General features: G+C 38.1%; 1 protein-coding gene across 1 annotated transcript in view; it reads right to left on the bottom strand.

The window, feature by feature from the left end:
- Positions 1–12,785, bottom strand: part of TCF7L2 (transcription factor 7 like 2) — a gene marked incomplete in the record, with an annotated part of 292,196 nt that overhangs the window by 39,646 nt on the left and 239,765 nt on the right. Inside the window, 2 exon segments of the mRNA XM_073595873.1 lie at positions 1,890–1,992; positions 4,974–5,106. Coding sequence (XP_073451974.1) covers positions 1,890–1,992; positions 4,974–5,106 — 236 coding nt within the window.

The raw sequence follows: 12,785 nt of genomic DNA on the forward strand, positions 1-12,785 counted from the left end.
TGTGACAGCGTAGCTGGTATTAGGATTTAATGTGATAAAAGGAATTAAGTAAATCCTGTTGGATGACCATAGTAGACAACAGAGTTTTTACTTGTTATGCACTGATTGACTTTAAAGGTGCCATTCCACTCTTTTTTTTTTTATCTTGGTTGTTGTAAGGGGAGGGTTTAATTTACACCACTGTCCTTCCAACCTGGAGATCTCACAGCTTTTGGTTCCTCTCTGAAGTAAATTCTCCATACATTCCTAAGGACAATCCATTATAGGGCCAACAACATTTCTGGTTGAAGCCTTAAAGTTGGTGTCATTGCCTTCTAGAAGATGTGCTGTAGGGCTTTGAGGAAAAAGAAGTTCAGAGAAGAAGAAATTTCAACAATGGATCAACCAGGGGGTGGGTGGATATTTCCTCTTGAGGGTCCTAGACTGTAATAAAATATTGGGCAGGGATCAGAAATGACCCCCCGTCATTCAAATATAAAAATAGGGAGTTAGCTTCCTAAAAATGTAAATAATTCTTATAGTTCTGACACAAGATGATGATCTCATCCTGTTTTTTTTTCTTTTTAGTATTTCTCTTGAGCAGGAAGGCAAAATCCATTTTGGAAACAGAGGGTGAGATATTCAACCTAACTTACTATCAGTAGATGAAGTGACAGGAAATCCCAGGACACACACAAAACCTAATTTTTAGTGAAGTGGGCAAGGACAGAAAGACTGACACATTTTTTAATGTTCACAGGGCCTGTATCTGGTGACAATAGCACCCCCTATTTCGTATATGAGATCCAAAGGGACAAGGAGTAAGAGAAAATCTCCCCAATGAGAAATAAACCTGAAATATAGGAACAAACCCGGAGCACCAGACCAACTAACTGGTAGAAGAGCCCATGTCACATTAATAATGAATCATATGATCACATAAAACAACCAACATGTTTTGGGGGCCAGCAGATTCCCCTTTCATTGGGACTACAAAATAAATATAAAAATTATGAATATCCATATACATATAGGATGTATATGAATAATCAGGAACAATTGCTGATTAAAATATGCATAATTTAAAGGCAAGATGATAGAAAAATATAATATTAAAATTCATGGTAATTGTTTTTTAAAATATTTAATTTAATATTATCTTTTTCTACTATCGTGCATCTTAAGTGATATATTCTTCAAGTAATAGTTGGTCTTATTTTGTTTATAAATGTACGTGGATATACGTAAGTTGTATTTTGTAGTTCTGATGAAAGGGGAGTCTGCTAGACCTCGAAACAAAATGGCTTTTTATGTGATCATTTGAGGAATCATAAAGGTCACGTGGACACTTTTATCATTAGGTCTGGTGCACCTGTTGTGTTTCTACTTTTTAAGTCAGTACAAATTGAAGGGGAACCTTGCTTTCCAAGGGCAGCCTCACCAGAGCCAGTGAATATTTATGCTTTGTTTTATTGAATGAACAAATTTTGACTTCCCCTTGGCTATGCCTTTTTTTTTTTTTTTTTTTTTAGATATAAGAACCTTAGAGTACAGTTTTCCCAACTCTATCCAAAACTATGCAACAATTTTGGGTTTAGGTAGTCTTTAACTTCCTTTATTACTCAATTCCTACTTTTTCTTATCATAGTTCTTATTTAAGTTGTATTTTACTTCTATTTTCCTCCCTCCAAATTCTACCTCTACCTCCAACAGGAGCTGAAAAACTCTGACGGTGCAACAGAAGACAGATAGAGAATTTATCATTTGTGAATCTACTGCTTTTTGGATGATCATTTGATATTAAAAACCCCACGTAAACCATGCACACTGGACTTTTCTTTAGATTTTATTACGATTAACCGAAATTGCAACAATTACAGGTTATAAAAAAGAACTCTGGAACTGCTTACTGTGGTACTAACCATCCTAGCGGATGGGGGATCTGCCCTACGGTGCCGGGAGATAGCGGATAATAGGGAGATATATCCGGAGGGTGTGGAGGCCTCGGGATTCCTAGGAATACAGACAAAAACATCATGTTAGAAGATGCTAAATGCTTAAACGGAAACACTGCAAGCATTTTGAAAGAAGTTTTTTAAAATCTTGGCAAAATGCAACATTACACTTTATTTAAAATATTTTTTTTAAATATATTTTACATGTTGTTACAGTGGCTACTTAAGTCCTGATGCTGTACATATAAGCCTCTGCCCCCAATGGAACATACAATCCAATTTCCCCACCATAGTCATTTGGACTCATGCACAAACAAGTACCAGTATGTACAGTAGGCTCCTGGCTTTGGATCAACACATAATAGGAATGACAACCACTTACAGTGTCCAATCATGAAAGGAAGCTAAAACCCAATCCCAAATAAAATAATATAATAAAATAAGATTTAAAAAATAGAATGAGATAATAAAATAATAATGAATGATACTATATACTAAAAAAAATAATACAATAAAAACAAAAAAAGATAAAAATCAATCAACATCTTTGCATTTGATGCCATTTTTCTGCCTGCCCCCAGGGATTAGAAATAAGGCCCACATCATTTATTAGAGAAAACAAAACATCTGGAAACCCACAGTAATACACACAAATATATGAATGGAGGCCCTTGGGACGCTGGACCCCGGTATTGCAAAATTAGAGCATCCCGGCACTTTAACTCATGAATTATGCTGTATCTTAGCACAAATTAAAGTTTCCTCTACAGAATTAATTTGTTTTGTTTTTTTTTACTTTCATAAATGCTCCTAGATTCCATGAAATGACACATAGATCTTACATGCAAATCCAGAAGTCAACAGACTCATACAAGTTGTTGTTCTTGGTGGTTGTGGTTCTTGTAGTTTAGCTACAATAAATATATGACCTGTGAATACCCCAGGTTTAGCATTGTTCAGTCAATTCCTCACCTTCATTTCATGAACACATTTAAGTGGAATATGTTTTTTAAGCCTTAGATGGGTTCGTTTTAGGGTTGTCTGGGTTTGTCAAGATGTCTAAGAAAATTATTACTCATCTTTCACCAATATTTCTTGGCTTAGTTTAGATCCATTGTAACCCTTTGCACAATTCGGCCTATGAAAAGAAGTGGCCCAGTCCCTTCTCCAGAAAACTGGACTCAACATTTTGGACAATCTCTGTGTACGGTACAAGCTTCCGTTGTGCACCATAAGGAAGCCCTACATGGCTCCATCTTTGCATCATATGCTGAAATTGGTCTAATTGTGGGTATATCAATGTATTTTTTTTTTCATTCTGGCCCATGGTGATCTATTTGGAACTCAAGTGATTCCCTTCCTGTGTTTGGCACTAGGTAAGTTTTCTGGATTAAGGTTCTGGCAAAGTTCTCCATGCTATGATGTAATAGTTGCCCTGGTCATAACGCCCTCAACCTACTATAATAGGAGCATTGGCAGCGTGTCCAGGGCAGAGTAGCGGATTTAAGAGGGAGACAGCAGGTGCAGCCGATGAATTCAGGTTAAGAGCTTATTTAGAACTTTAGCTTTAGGAAGCAGACTAATGAAGGAAAAGTGTTCAGTATTACAGGTCCTTCAAGAAACTCAACACCGTGAATTAAACTGTTAGGCTGGCCACAGAAAGCCCTGATAATTACAAGTATAATTAAAATGATATTTTCATTAATTTGACTCTTCTCTCCTGGTTTAAAATAACTTTTTGCAGTTCTAGCCAAGCTGCTTTTCGTAAACGAGAAGCACATTCAAATCTCAGAGTCTGTTTCAAATGTGTTTTTCCAACTTTTATGCAAAGAGCAGCAAAAAAGCAAGTAGAAAAAAGAGTAATTAAAATGAGAATACGATTATGAAGGTTTTTTTATTTTATAATGCTTTGCCACTATTTTACAAGTCTCTTTTCCAATTTTGCTCTAAAGGTGGGAAATGGACATTTGTAAAGTAGTATGTAATTATTTCAAATAGCGCAAACGATGTACAAAAAACAATCAGTGACCAAAAACAGAATACAATCCATTATGAAATATATTTTGGAAAAAAGGATACTTGTAATTTCTGGGGCGGGTCAAGGTCAGAGTACCGCGTGGGTGTCACCATGGAAAATCTCAGGGAGTTTGTTTAAGTACAGACCTCTCACCCTACAGGAGATATCTGTTTGTCTATTGTATTATAGTGACGTCTCAGATAATTGATAGAGAGTATATTATATGCAGTAAGTTCTGGGAGCGTTAGATCATCTCATATGAGTGAGGATGCTATCCCAGAACCCTCTGCTGTCTGAAATCACAGATGATAATAGTGGTGCTGGGGGTGAAGCCACAATCAGCCCATACTATACACTGAACCAATGTAATGGCCTTGTGAAACAAGTGTGACTACAAACATTGGCAGGCATAATATACACTTATCTCTATGGATAGTGTATAAACCAGCACTTTATGACACCAGTACCATTGGTTATCAAATTTTGACTCCAGCATATCCAGGGAACCCTTAAATCCAAAGCATGCACAATATGCAAATACTGACCTTTCTTTAAGTCAGCGCTCAGGCATATCCCCAAAGCATCCCAAAATGCAATGCAGGTGTCCCTCACTGGGTCATTGTAAGATATAGAGAGGCATGGCAGAGTTTCTGTTACTATGATGTTTGCATGTGTTTTCAGAAGGGAGGGGTGAGTTCCTGAAGCAGGCTAACACCCCAATTTAACACACTCTGTGGCTCTGGCATTTGGCCACTAGATAATGCTAAGTATCATAGAAATTTCCTATTGTAATTATTGCCAACTAGTGGCCAAATGCAGTGTTTTCAATTTTAAATCACTGAAACTCATTCTACCAGCACACAAATTAGCCTAATAAAAAATGTTTTGCCCCATTCACACAGAACAAATGTACATGTTATAAGATTTTTTTATAAACAGACCCCATGGTGTTACATTGTTACACATTAAATAAGAGTTTACATTTCTAGCCAAAAGCAAAGAGAGATCTTGAAGAGACGTACCTGTTTTGGGGTCCACGTCTCCCTGTAAGTGTGGAGGTGGATTTCCGGGTGTAAAGTGCTCATTGCTGTAGGTGATAAGCGGTGTGAGTGGGTGGACATGGTGGGGATGTTGAACTACTGGAACTTTATTAGACTGTGGAGACACAAACACAAGAATTTTCATGAGAGCCAGGTTTGCAGTATGAGCTTGTGCACGTCAGATGAAGCAACTTTATCAATTCTAATAATCCACAGACACAGCGTGAAATAGAGTAAACTCTGCTACTTGGTGTCATTACACATGATATAGGCAGCTAATTATACCAACTTCAAATATTTTTTACTTCCGCCCCAATTTTCCATAAAGCCTTCAAATTTTGAGCAGTATAATAATCACATTGACGTAGTAGTGTAGAGGCTGGAGGTTCTCATTTCTCTGGTCAGCTACATTTTTAGCACCGTGTTTACTGGATAGCGTTTAATATCATTGTTAAAGTAAACCTGTGCTTCATGCAGCATAGAAGGGTGGAGAAGCCATGTGTAGGCTCCAAGTTGCTTTGAGAGGAGCCTGCAGGGGACTAAGGACTCTCTCTCCATCACTTGACAGCACTGGGGCAACTGATCACTTAGGCATCCAGCACTGCATTGTGAAAGGTAGGGGTAGGGGAGTGAGTTACATGCTTCTGTATACTCTAGGAGGCCAAACAGAGCAGGAGAGGATAACAGTAAAGGTGAGTATTTACAAGATACGTGGAACTCTAAGTGAACCTGTTGCTTTGCCCTATAAGGGTGGTAGCCATCCCAAAGCCCAACTCCAGACAAAACATTTTTTTGGGATAGAGTGCATAAGGGCTAGAACCTCTGTTGGGTTTCATTACAATCAGGGTCTCCATTAAGGAGATTTTCATATATTGGTGATCACACAGGAAGGAGACTCTACCTTAAAAAAACTGAGAGCAAATCTATTCCTCTCCTGCCCTGTCAAACAAAAGGGTTTCCATTGTTGTCTGTGCATCCATAGGAGATATTGCCCTCCTGTCCTGGTGACCATGCAGGAAATTAACACAAATCTACTAAATGGAGTCACAGCCAGCAATAGAAATATGATAGAAGCTTAATCTTTCACCACTAATTCCAAAACTAAAAAAATGTTGCCTAGAGTTGTTTTTTGAGGCTACCTATAGACATAAGATAGAAATTGTTGTGTTTGATTTCCAAGCCCTACAGAATTTTGCACAGTTGGTCCATAGACATTAAAAGACTCCTAATATTGAGAAATGTGTATGTTAACAAGGTACATGAGACACCAGACCAGTACCAGATGCTATAAAAATCACCATAAAATGACAAAATCCATTTTTTTATTATTGTTTAGATATCTGACTCATTTCAAGGCAATGAAAAAAACTACCTAAATAAAACAAGTTTCTAACATTTAAAAGCCCAACTCCAGCCAAAACTGTTTTGTTTAGCTTCTGACTGAGTGGAAACAGGTAAAAACTTCTGCCAGGGTTTTACTGCAATGTTGGACCACACTGGAGACACCGGGGTCAGAAAAGAGGAAAAGGGGAACCACCAGAACAGGAAGACAAAAACATCAATACATTCCTGTTTACAAGGTAGTGGAGCGCAACTCTGATAATAAAGTCCAGAATAAGAATTTATTTGAATTCACTAGCAGAAGCCAACATGTTTCAGGGGTAAAGGTCCCCCTTCTTCAGGGTTGAAGAGAAGCAAATGACTTACATCTGAGATGGACTTGGGCATCAAAGACATGGATTCTAAATTAAAACAATGGGGTTCGTTTGCTAAAGGCAAATACACTGTGCATTTTGCAAAGTGCAGTTGCTCCAGAGCTTAGTAAATGAGCAGAAGCTCTGCTGACTTCCATCATCCAATCATGTGCAAGCAAATTCCTTATTTTTTTATTTTCCTTGCATGTGTTTGGGTATTCATTGCAAAGTTAAGCTTTACTTCATTTACTAAGCTCTGGGGCAACTGCACTTGCAGAGTGCATTTAGTAAATCAACCCCTATGTTTCATTAGAGACGACTATCTAATGCAACATTGTTTAAAACTGGCCATACACCAGTAGTTTAATTTGAAAATCTTTTTTTGGGAACATTCATTTGATATTATAATAATTAGCGGAGTCAAATTGACATCCAGTTTGGATCATGGTGACAAGAAAAATGTTTCTCGGTTAAACAAATTTATAACTGTGCATGTGGTTTTTATTTGGGAAGAATTGTACCGAATTATGTTTAAGATGTCTGGGAGTCCATTAAGATAGCAGGTCTGATTGAAATTTTAAGGCCTTTCAAAATTAGTTGACACAATGATAGCAAGAAAGAATGTTCTGACCAATGATTTTTCTGAATTTCTGTACGAATATTCAAGTGAAAATCGAACCATCTATGGACAGCTTTAAAATAGAATCCTTAAGTCCAGCTAAGATTTAATTTCTCCATTCCTTTTTAGCCCTGAAGGATGGGGGACCCTTGGAACCCCCAAAATGCACTGGATTCGACTGGTAAAGTAAAATAAATTCTTATTCTGGACTTTATAAGTAGAGTAGTGCTTCTATTTAATTCTACCTAGTCTACATGCTTCTATATGAACCACTACAGAAGTTCAAGAAAAAACTGTCTGCGGCGAACTCCCATATAAAAACTATGACTATATAGAACACATAGATTGATATTATTGTTATAGCCAGGAGCACTAAATCAATGAAAACCTGAAAGGGGTTATAAGTCACTAGAATTAATAAAAAGAGCTTGAATCTCCCCAATGGGGACACAAAAAGCAATACAAACTTGTCAAAAGTCTTAAGCTTTGCCTGCAATAGCTAAGAAATATTTTTGACTTGTGTACAATGCAAACCTAATCTAATCTATAGTAGTACAGATATACCAATAAATTCACCAAGAGTAGCTTACAAGGAGCTCACCTCAGACAAATGAAGAAATGGAGAAAAATGAAGAAACTCGATCAATGTACAGCCAGCAATTGAGGTACATGGGGGGGGGGATTTCTTACCTAAACCTTCCCGGTATTTTATAGCATTGTTCTTGGCATGAAATCCTCCAGCATGTATGATGGCAAGTCAGAGAATAACAATATACACTAACATGTAACAACAGCCCTCAGCATTTACAAGCAGAGATTCTATATTAAAGAGTTTCTAAAGTCAAACCTTTAGTTCAGGATAGACTGTAGAAGGGTGTGGAAGGGTTTGGGTCCTTGTTGTGTATTTATTTCTCTCTGTGTCTCCAATGGGGAGCTATTTGTCCTGGTGACCATTATTGCCTAGACAATAAGTGATGGTAAATCCAAAATTTTTTACATATGTCACCAGAAAAGGAATATAGGGGAAATCTTTCAATGGGGACACCTATTCAGGTTACAACTGTCTAAGAGGGGAATCCCCCTGACTTTGGAGAGCCTTCCTCTCACTTCCTGGTTTGTATCCAGGACAGGAAGTAAAGAGAAGTCTCCCCAAAGTAAGATAGACACAATAAAAAACACACAGCTTTTATCCATTCAGTACTCGATCCTTCTAAGTTTTGGCCTTGGATATACTTTAAGGAAACCTGTAGTCTCCAAAACCCCAGGTGCCCACATTCTGTAAATCCTGACTTTCAAAATGCTGTCACTCTCACAATATCCTACATTGCATTATTTTACTCTTCTATATGTTTTATAGACTATCATTTACAACAAACGGTTATACTTCAAACATTTTATTGACCATTTTTATGATTTGTTATGTTATCTACAACTATATAATTTTACTGTTGTTAACTCACTTCATTTTACTATTACTTTCCATTAGGATAATATTGCTTTTATGTTGTGGTTATGTTATTTAGTATATACACTATGATTATGATATGGAACGTTGCATACTAAATAGTATAGTATATTAGTTTGTAAGCGCTAATGAGTAGGGCTAACGAGTAGTTATGGGTCAGGGAAAAAAATTACCCATACTCAGCTTCGATTTGCGCAAAGTCGTTAACTCAAAACTAACGTTAGCCCTGTGAGTCTTGATGTGCCTGATTCAACCACAGCCTTTTCACACAGGTTTTTTTTATACTTTAGATAAATCTCCCATAAGCAACAGGTTACTTTAACAAAATTTAAGGCTATACTGAATATAGTCAATGAAAACATGAAATAGTAATGAAAACATCAAGTCATCATTTAGTAATTATAAATCATTCCACCCACAAGTAATATTTTTGGACAAAGCTTGGTGGGCTGAGTTAGCCACTGATTTCATATATGTCTTGGATGCTCCAACAGCGAGACATTCCTGACAGAATTCCAGGTTCTGGTCCTGCACAGCTTGAAGTTTAGGGTGTCCCTACCCTTGCATGTTTTGGCTCCTCCTCTATAAAATAAATTAATAATCCAGCAGGGATGGTGGGAGGTGTTATAATGGAAACAGGAGGTGTATAGACCAATGAATGCAGCACAGAGATGGTGGGAACCCCTCATAATGAGCACAGCCCCAAGAACTAAGTACAGGGATGGTGGGAGCTCCTCATAATAGGCACAGCAGGATTACAGACCTGGGAACTCAGTGTGGGGATGGTGGGAACCCCTCATAATGAGAACAGCAGGTGTGCAGACCTAAGAAATCGGCACAGAGAGAGTGGGAACCCCTTACAATGGGCTAAGCAGGTGTGCAGACCTGGAAATGTAGTGCAGGGATGGTGAGAATCTCTCATAATGGGAACCTGGGGTGTGCACACCCAAGAACTAAATACGAAGATCTTATCAATAGACTCTTAAAGAGATAGAAGAACTGTCAGCAAGTTTAATTCTCCAGCATCCACCAAAATATCATCAAAGAAAACCTTCAGACAATTGCAGGAATCCCTAATAATAATTTTGCTATAAATAAGCCATACACCTTGCAATTGATATTGATGTGGAAAAGCCATTGTGCTGAGGTTGGCATCTCCCACCCATTGGCCCCTTCCTCCGGCTCCTCTCCCCTCCCAGCAATTTTCTGCTGCCGTGGCATAAATGTAATCCATGCTGCGGTACAGGCCCGGCCAACACCCCTCTGACTCCGTGCGATTCACACCCCTTTGTGATGTAAGTCAGCCCAGCGGGGCGCCTCGCCTTTCATAGCGTCCAAGGCCCCCTGACAGAGCCCGCGGATTTGTTAACGTGCACTGTATCTAGCTCTAGAAGCCAGCGGCTCCCCCTTTATCCACAAAGGAAGTGAAGACCTTCTGCGTGCATTAAATGACACGGAGAAGGTCTCATTTTTTTTTTCTGCTATTCAGTCCGAAAACGCTTTTATCACAAGCGAGTACCAGACAGGCCTACAAACTACAAGGCTCTCGGCAGCCAACCTTCACACAAACACCATGGCCTGGAAGGCGTCTTTCAAGGCAGGCCGCAAACCCTTGCTTAAAATCCATATTCCCCAAGGTGGAAATAAACTCCACTCATACAAGGAAGAACATTTAACCAGATTAGGTGGCCGAGCAGATAAAGAGGCACTTGTACAAATGGATGAACGGATTACAGGCCAGATATTGCCTCATTTCCATAAGCAGCTTGTATTAATGCCAAGGGAGTCAGAGCCTTGACAAGAGTTAAATAGCTGAACATCGTGTTTCCTCTCGCTCTTTCCTACAACCAACACAAAGTCATCTGTCCATTAAAACATCCAGAATTGTGTTTTAATACCAGGCCTTCGACCTTCAGCCAAATCTCACAAGCCAAATTGTCAATCCGTCCACTTAGTAAATGTAACTCCATAGAATGTAGAGTATATTTAATTCCTATTAAGTTTTTCCGGGCTGCAATTGCTTATTTCAAATGCAATATTTACTTCCAATGTCCCCAAATTTTCCTTTGGCTTCAACTAGATGAAATGATGGCATGTTAATGTAATTTTTCAATATCTTGGATTAAATACTGTAACATTTTTAATTAAAAAAACAATTGAGTGCTGAAACAAAATTGAGCCAAATCATTAATCTCTCACATAACATGTTAATGTAATATTAAAATCCTTTTCAATATTTTTAAATCTTCAACTTTCATTAAAATAATCCCTGAAGATCTTGCCATGAAGGTTCTTGTTCACTTCCTGTTATAGGGAGACATCCCTTTGTCCTATCTCCCAAATGCGCTGGTCCATTGTCACCTTTTTACATGGATTTCCAATGGAGACTACAAGTGTTTCAAAACACATTACTTGGGCATGGTCCACTGTTGTCACAATCAGGAATTTCGCCCTGAGAAATGGATTCCACACATGTTAAGATCTGATGTTCATATCAACAAAGTGCCCACTAGATTAAATCCTGTCTTCAAGAGATCTTGTAAGATTGTATTAGATCATATCTCAAATGTATCCATGGAAGCAGCGGTAAGCAGGAGTTATGGTCAGACAAATTGTATAATGATATAATATCTTCCTGTAGTTATCACAAAACAGAGATGTTGGTGTATTCTGCTCTAAATTTAATCACAATAAAGATTGCACATGAACACTTGACATCAATCACAACAGACTAAGGCTAAAGTATTCAGAGTCACTTGTTTAACAATAACCCTTTAAAAAAGCAAGATCATAAAAATATAACATATTAATAGGTGGAGAAAATTCATAACACTGTATTACAGATAAAAGGAAGTAGGAGCCTTGTGAAACATCTCAACATTTCACAAATTAAAGCAGGCCAGAGACATGATATGACCTCTGCCAGGTTGGATAACCATTTGATGCTAGCAGGAGAAGACCCTGGATAACTGGTGTCAGCAGATTATTATTATTATTATACAGGATTTATATAGCGCCAACAGTTTGCACAGCACTTTATAACATGAGGGCAGACAGCAAAGTTACAATCCAATCATCCAATACAGGAGTAAGCAGGTACACCAATTAGATATTTCTGCTTTTATTACAAGATAAAGTAGCACCAAACACGGTCAAGTTCCATTCTCCATTCACATAAACATGGACGCCCAGGCTTTCTGAGCATGCATACTTATGTGGAAACCCATAGAAAAAAAGGATCTGGGGATATCTTGAAGGTCCAGTTGTCCTCCAAGGCCTATAATGTTGCCAATGGTACCTCTGGCAAAAAGGTAGCTTTAAGTCATGAGCCAAAAGCCAAAGCCAATCCAAAAAAGCCACTTGCCCATGGAATTAGATCAGATCTAGTGAACCTGCAGCTGCAAAGTGTAGCAGCTGGTCAAAGCACCGAAGGTCACAAACAAGGGATTCTAATTGAGGTGATTCCAGTTGAATTTATGCAGCAACAATAAAGGGAAAGGTTCTGAACATTTAGGTTGTTTATGCTTTTAGGTAACATACAAAAAATTGAGCATTTTGAGCATTCAAAACAACATGTGAAATGCGTCAACAATTTCTGTAGTTTCTTCTGCACCTTGCTAGATTTAACATATCAGGTGGAGAGGAACAGATAAGAGCACTGCTCCCAATTTTTAATATTTTCTTTATGTGTGTCAGTGCTGAATATTGTTTTTTATTTTTTTTGGTTCGATTATTGTAGCAATTATACAGAATAGCAAAAATCAAAAGCCTATGGGCCAGGTCTCATATGATGAAAGCAGAAGACTCTCTATAGCTCATCTAAGTGCCCCCTAAAGGAAACCTGCCCCAGGAAAAAAAAAAAGTTGTTGGCTTCATTCTGAAAATTTTAATTTAATCAGTATTCTCCGGTTTAGATACGTATTTGATCCCTTGACCCAAAACAACTATGCAAGAAGGAAAGTGTGGACTCTTACATGTAATGACACAGATTTCCTGAATATCTTATTTCTGGGAGG

This window comes from Aquarana catesbeiana, linkage group LG08 (assembly GCF_042186555.1).
Source record: "Aquarana catesbeiana isolate 2022-GZ linkage group LG08, ASM4218655v1, whole genome shotgun sequence".
In the NCBI taxonomy this organism is placed as follows: domain Eukaryota; kingdom Metazoa; phylum Chordata; class Amphibia; order Anura; family Ranidae; genus Aquarana; species Aquarana catesbeiana.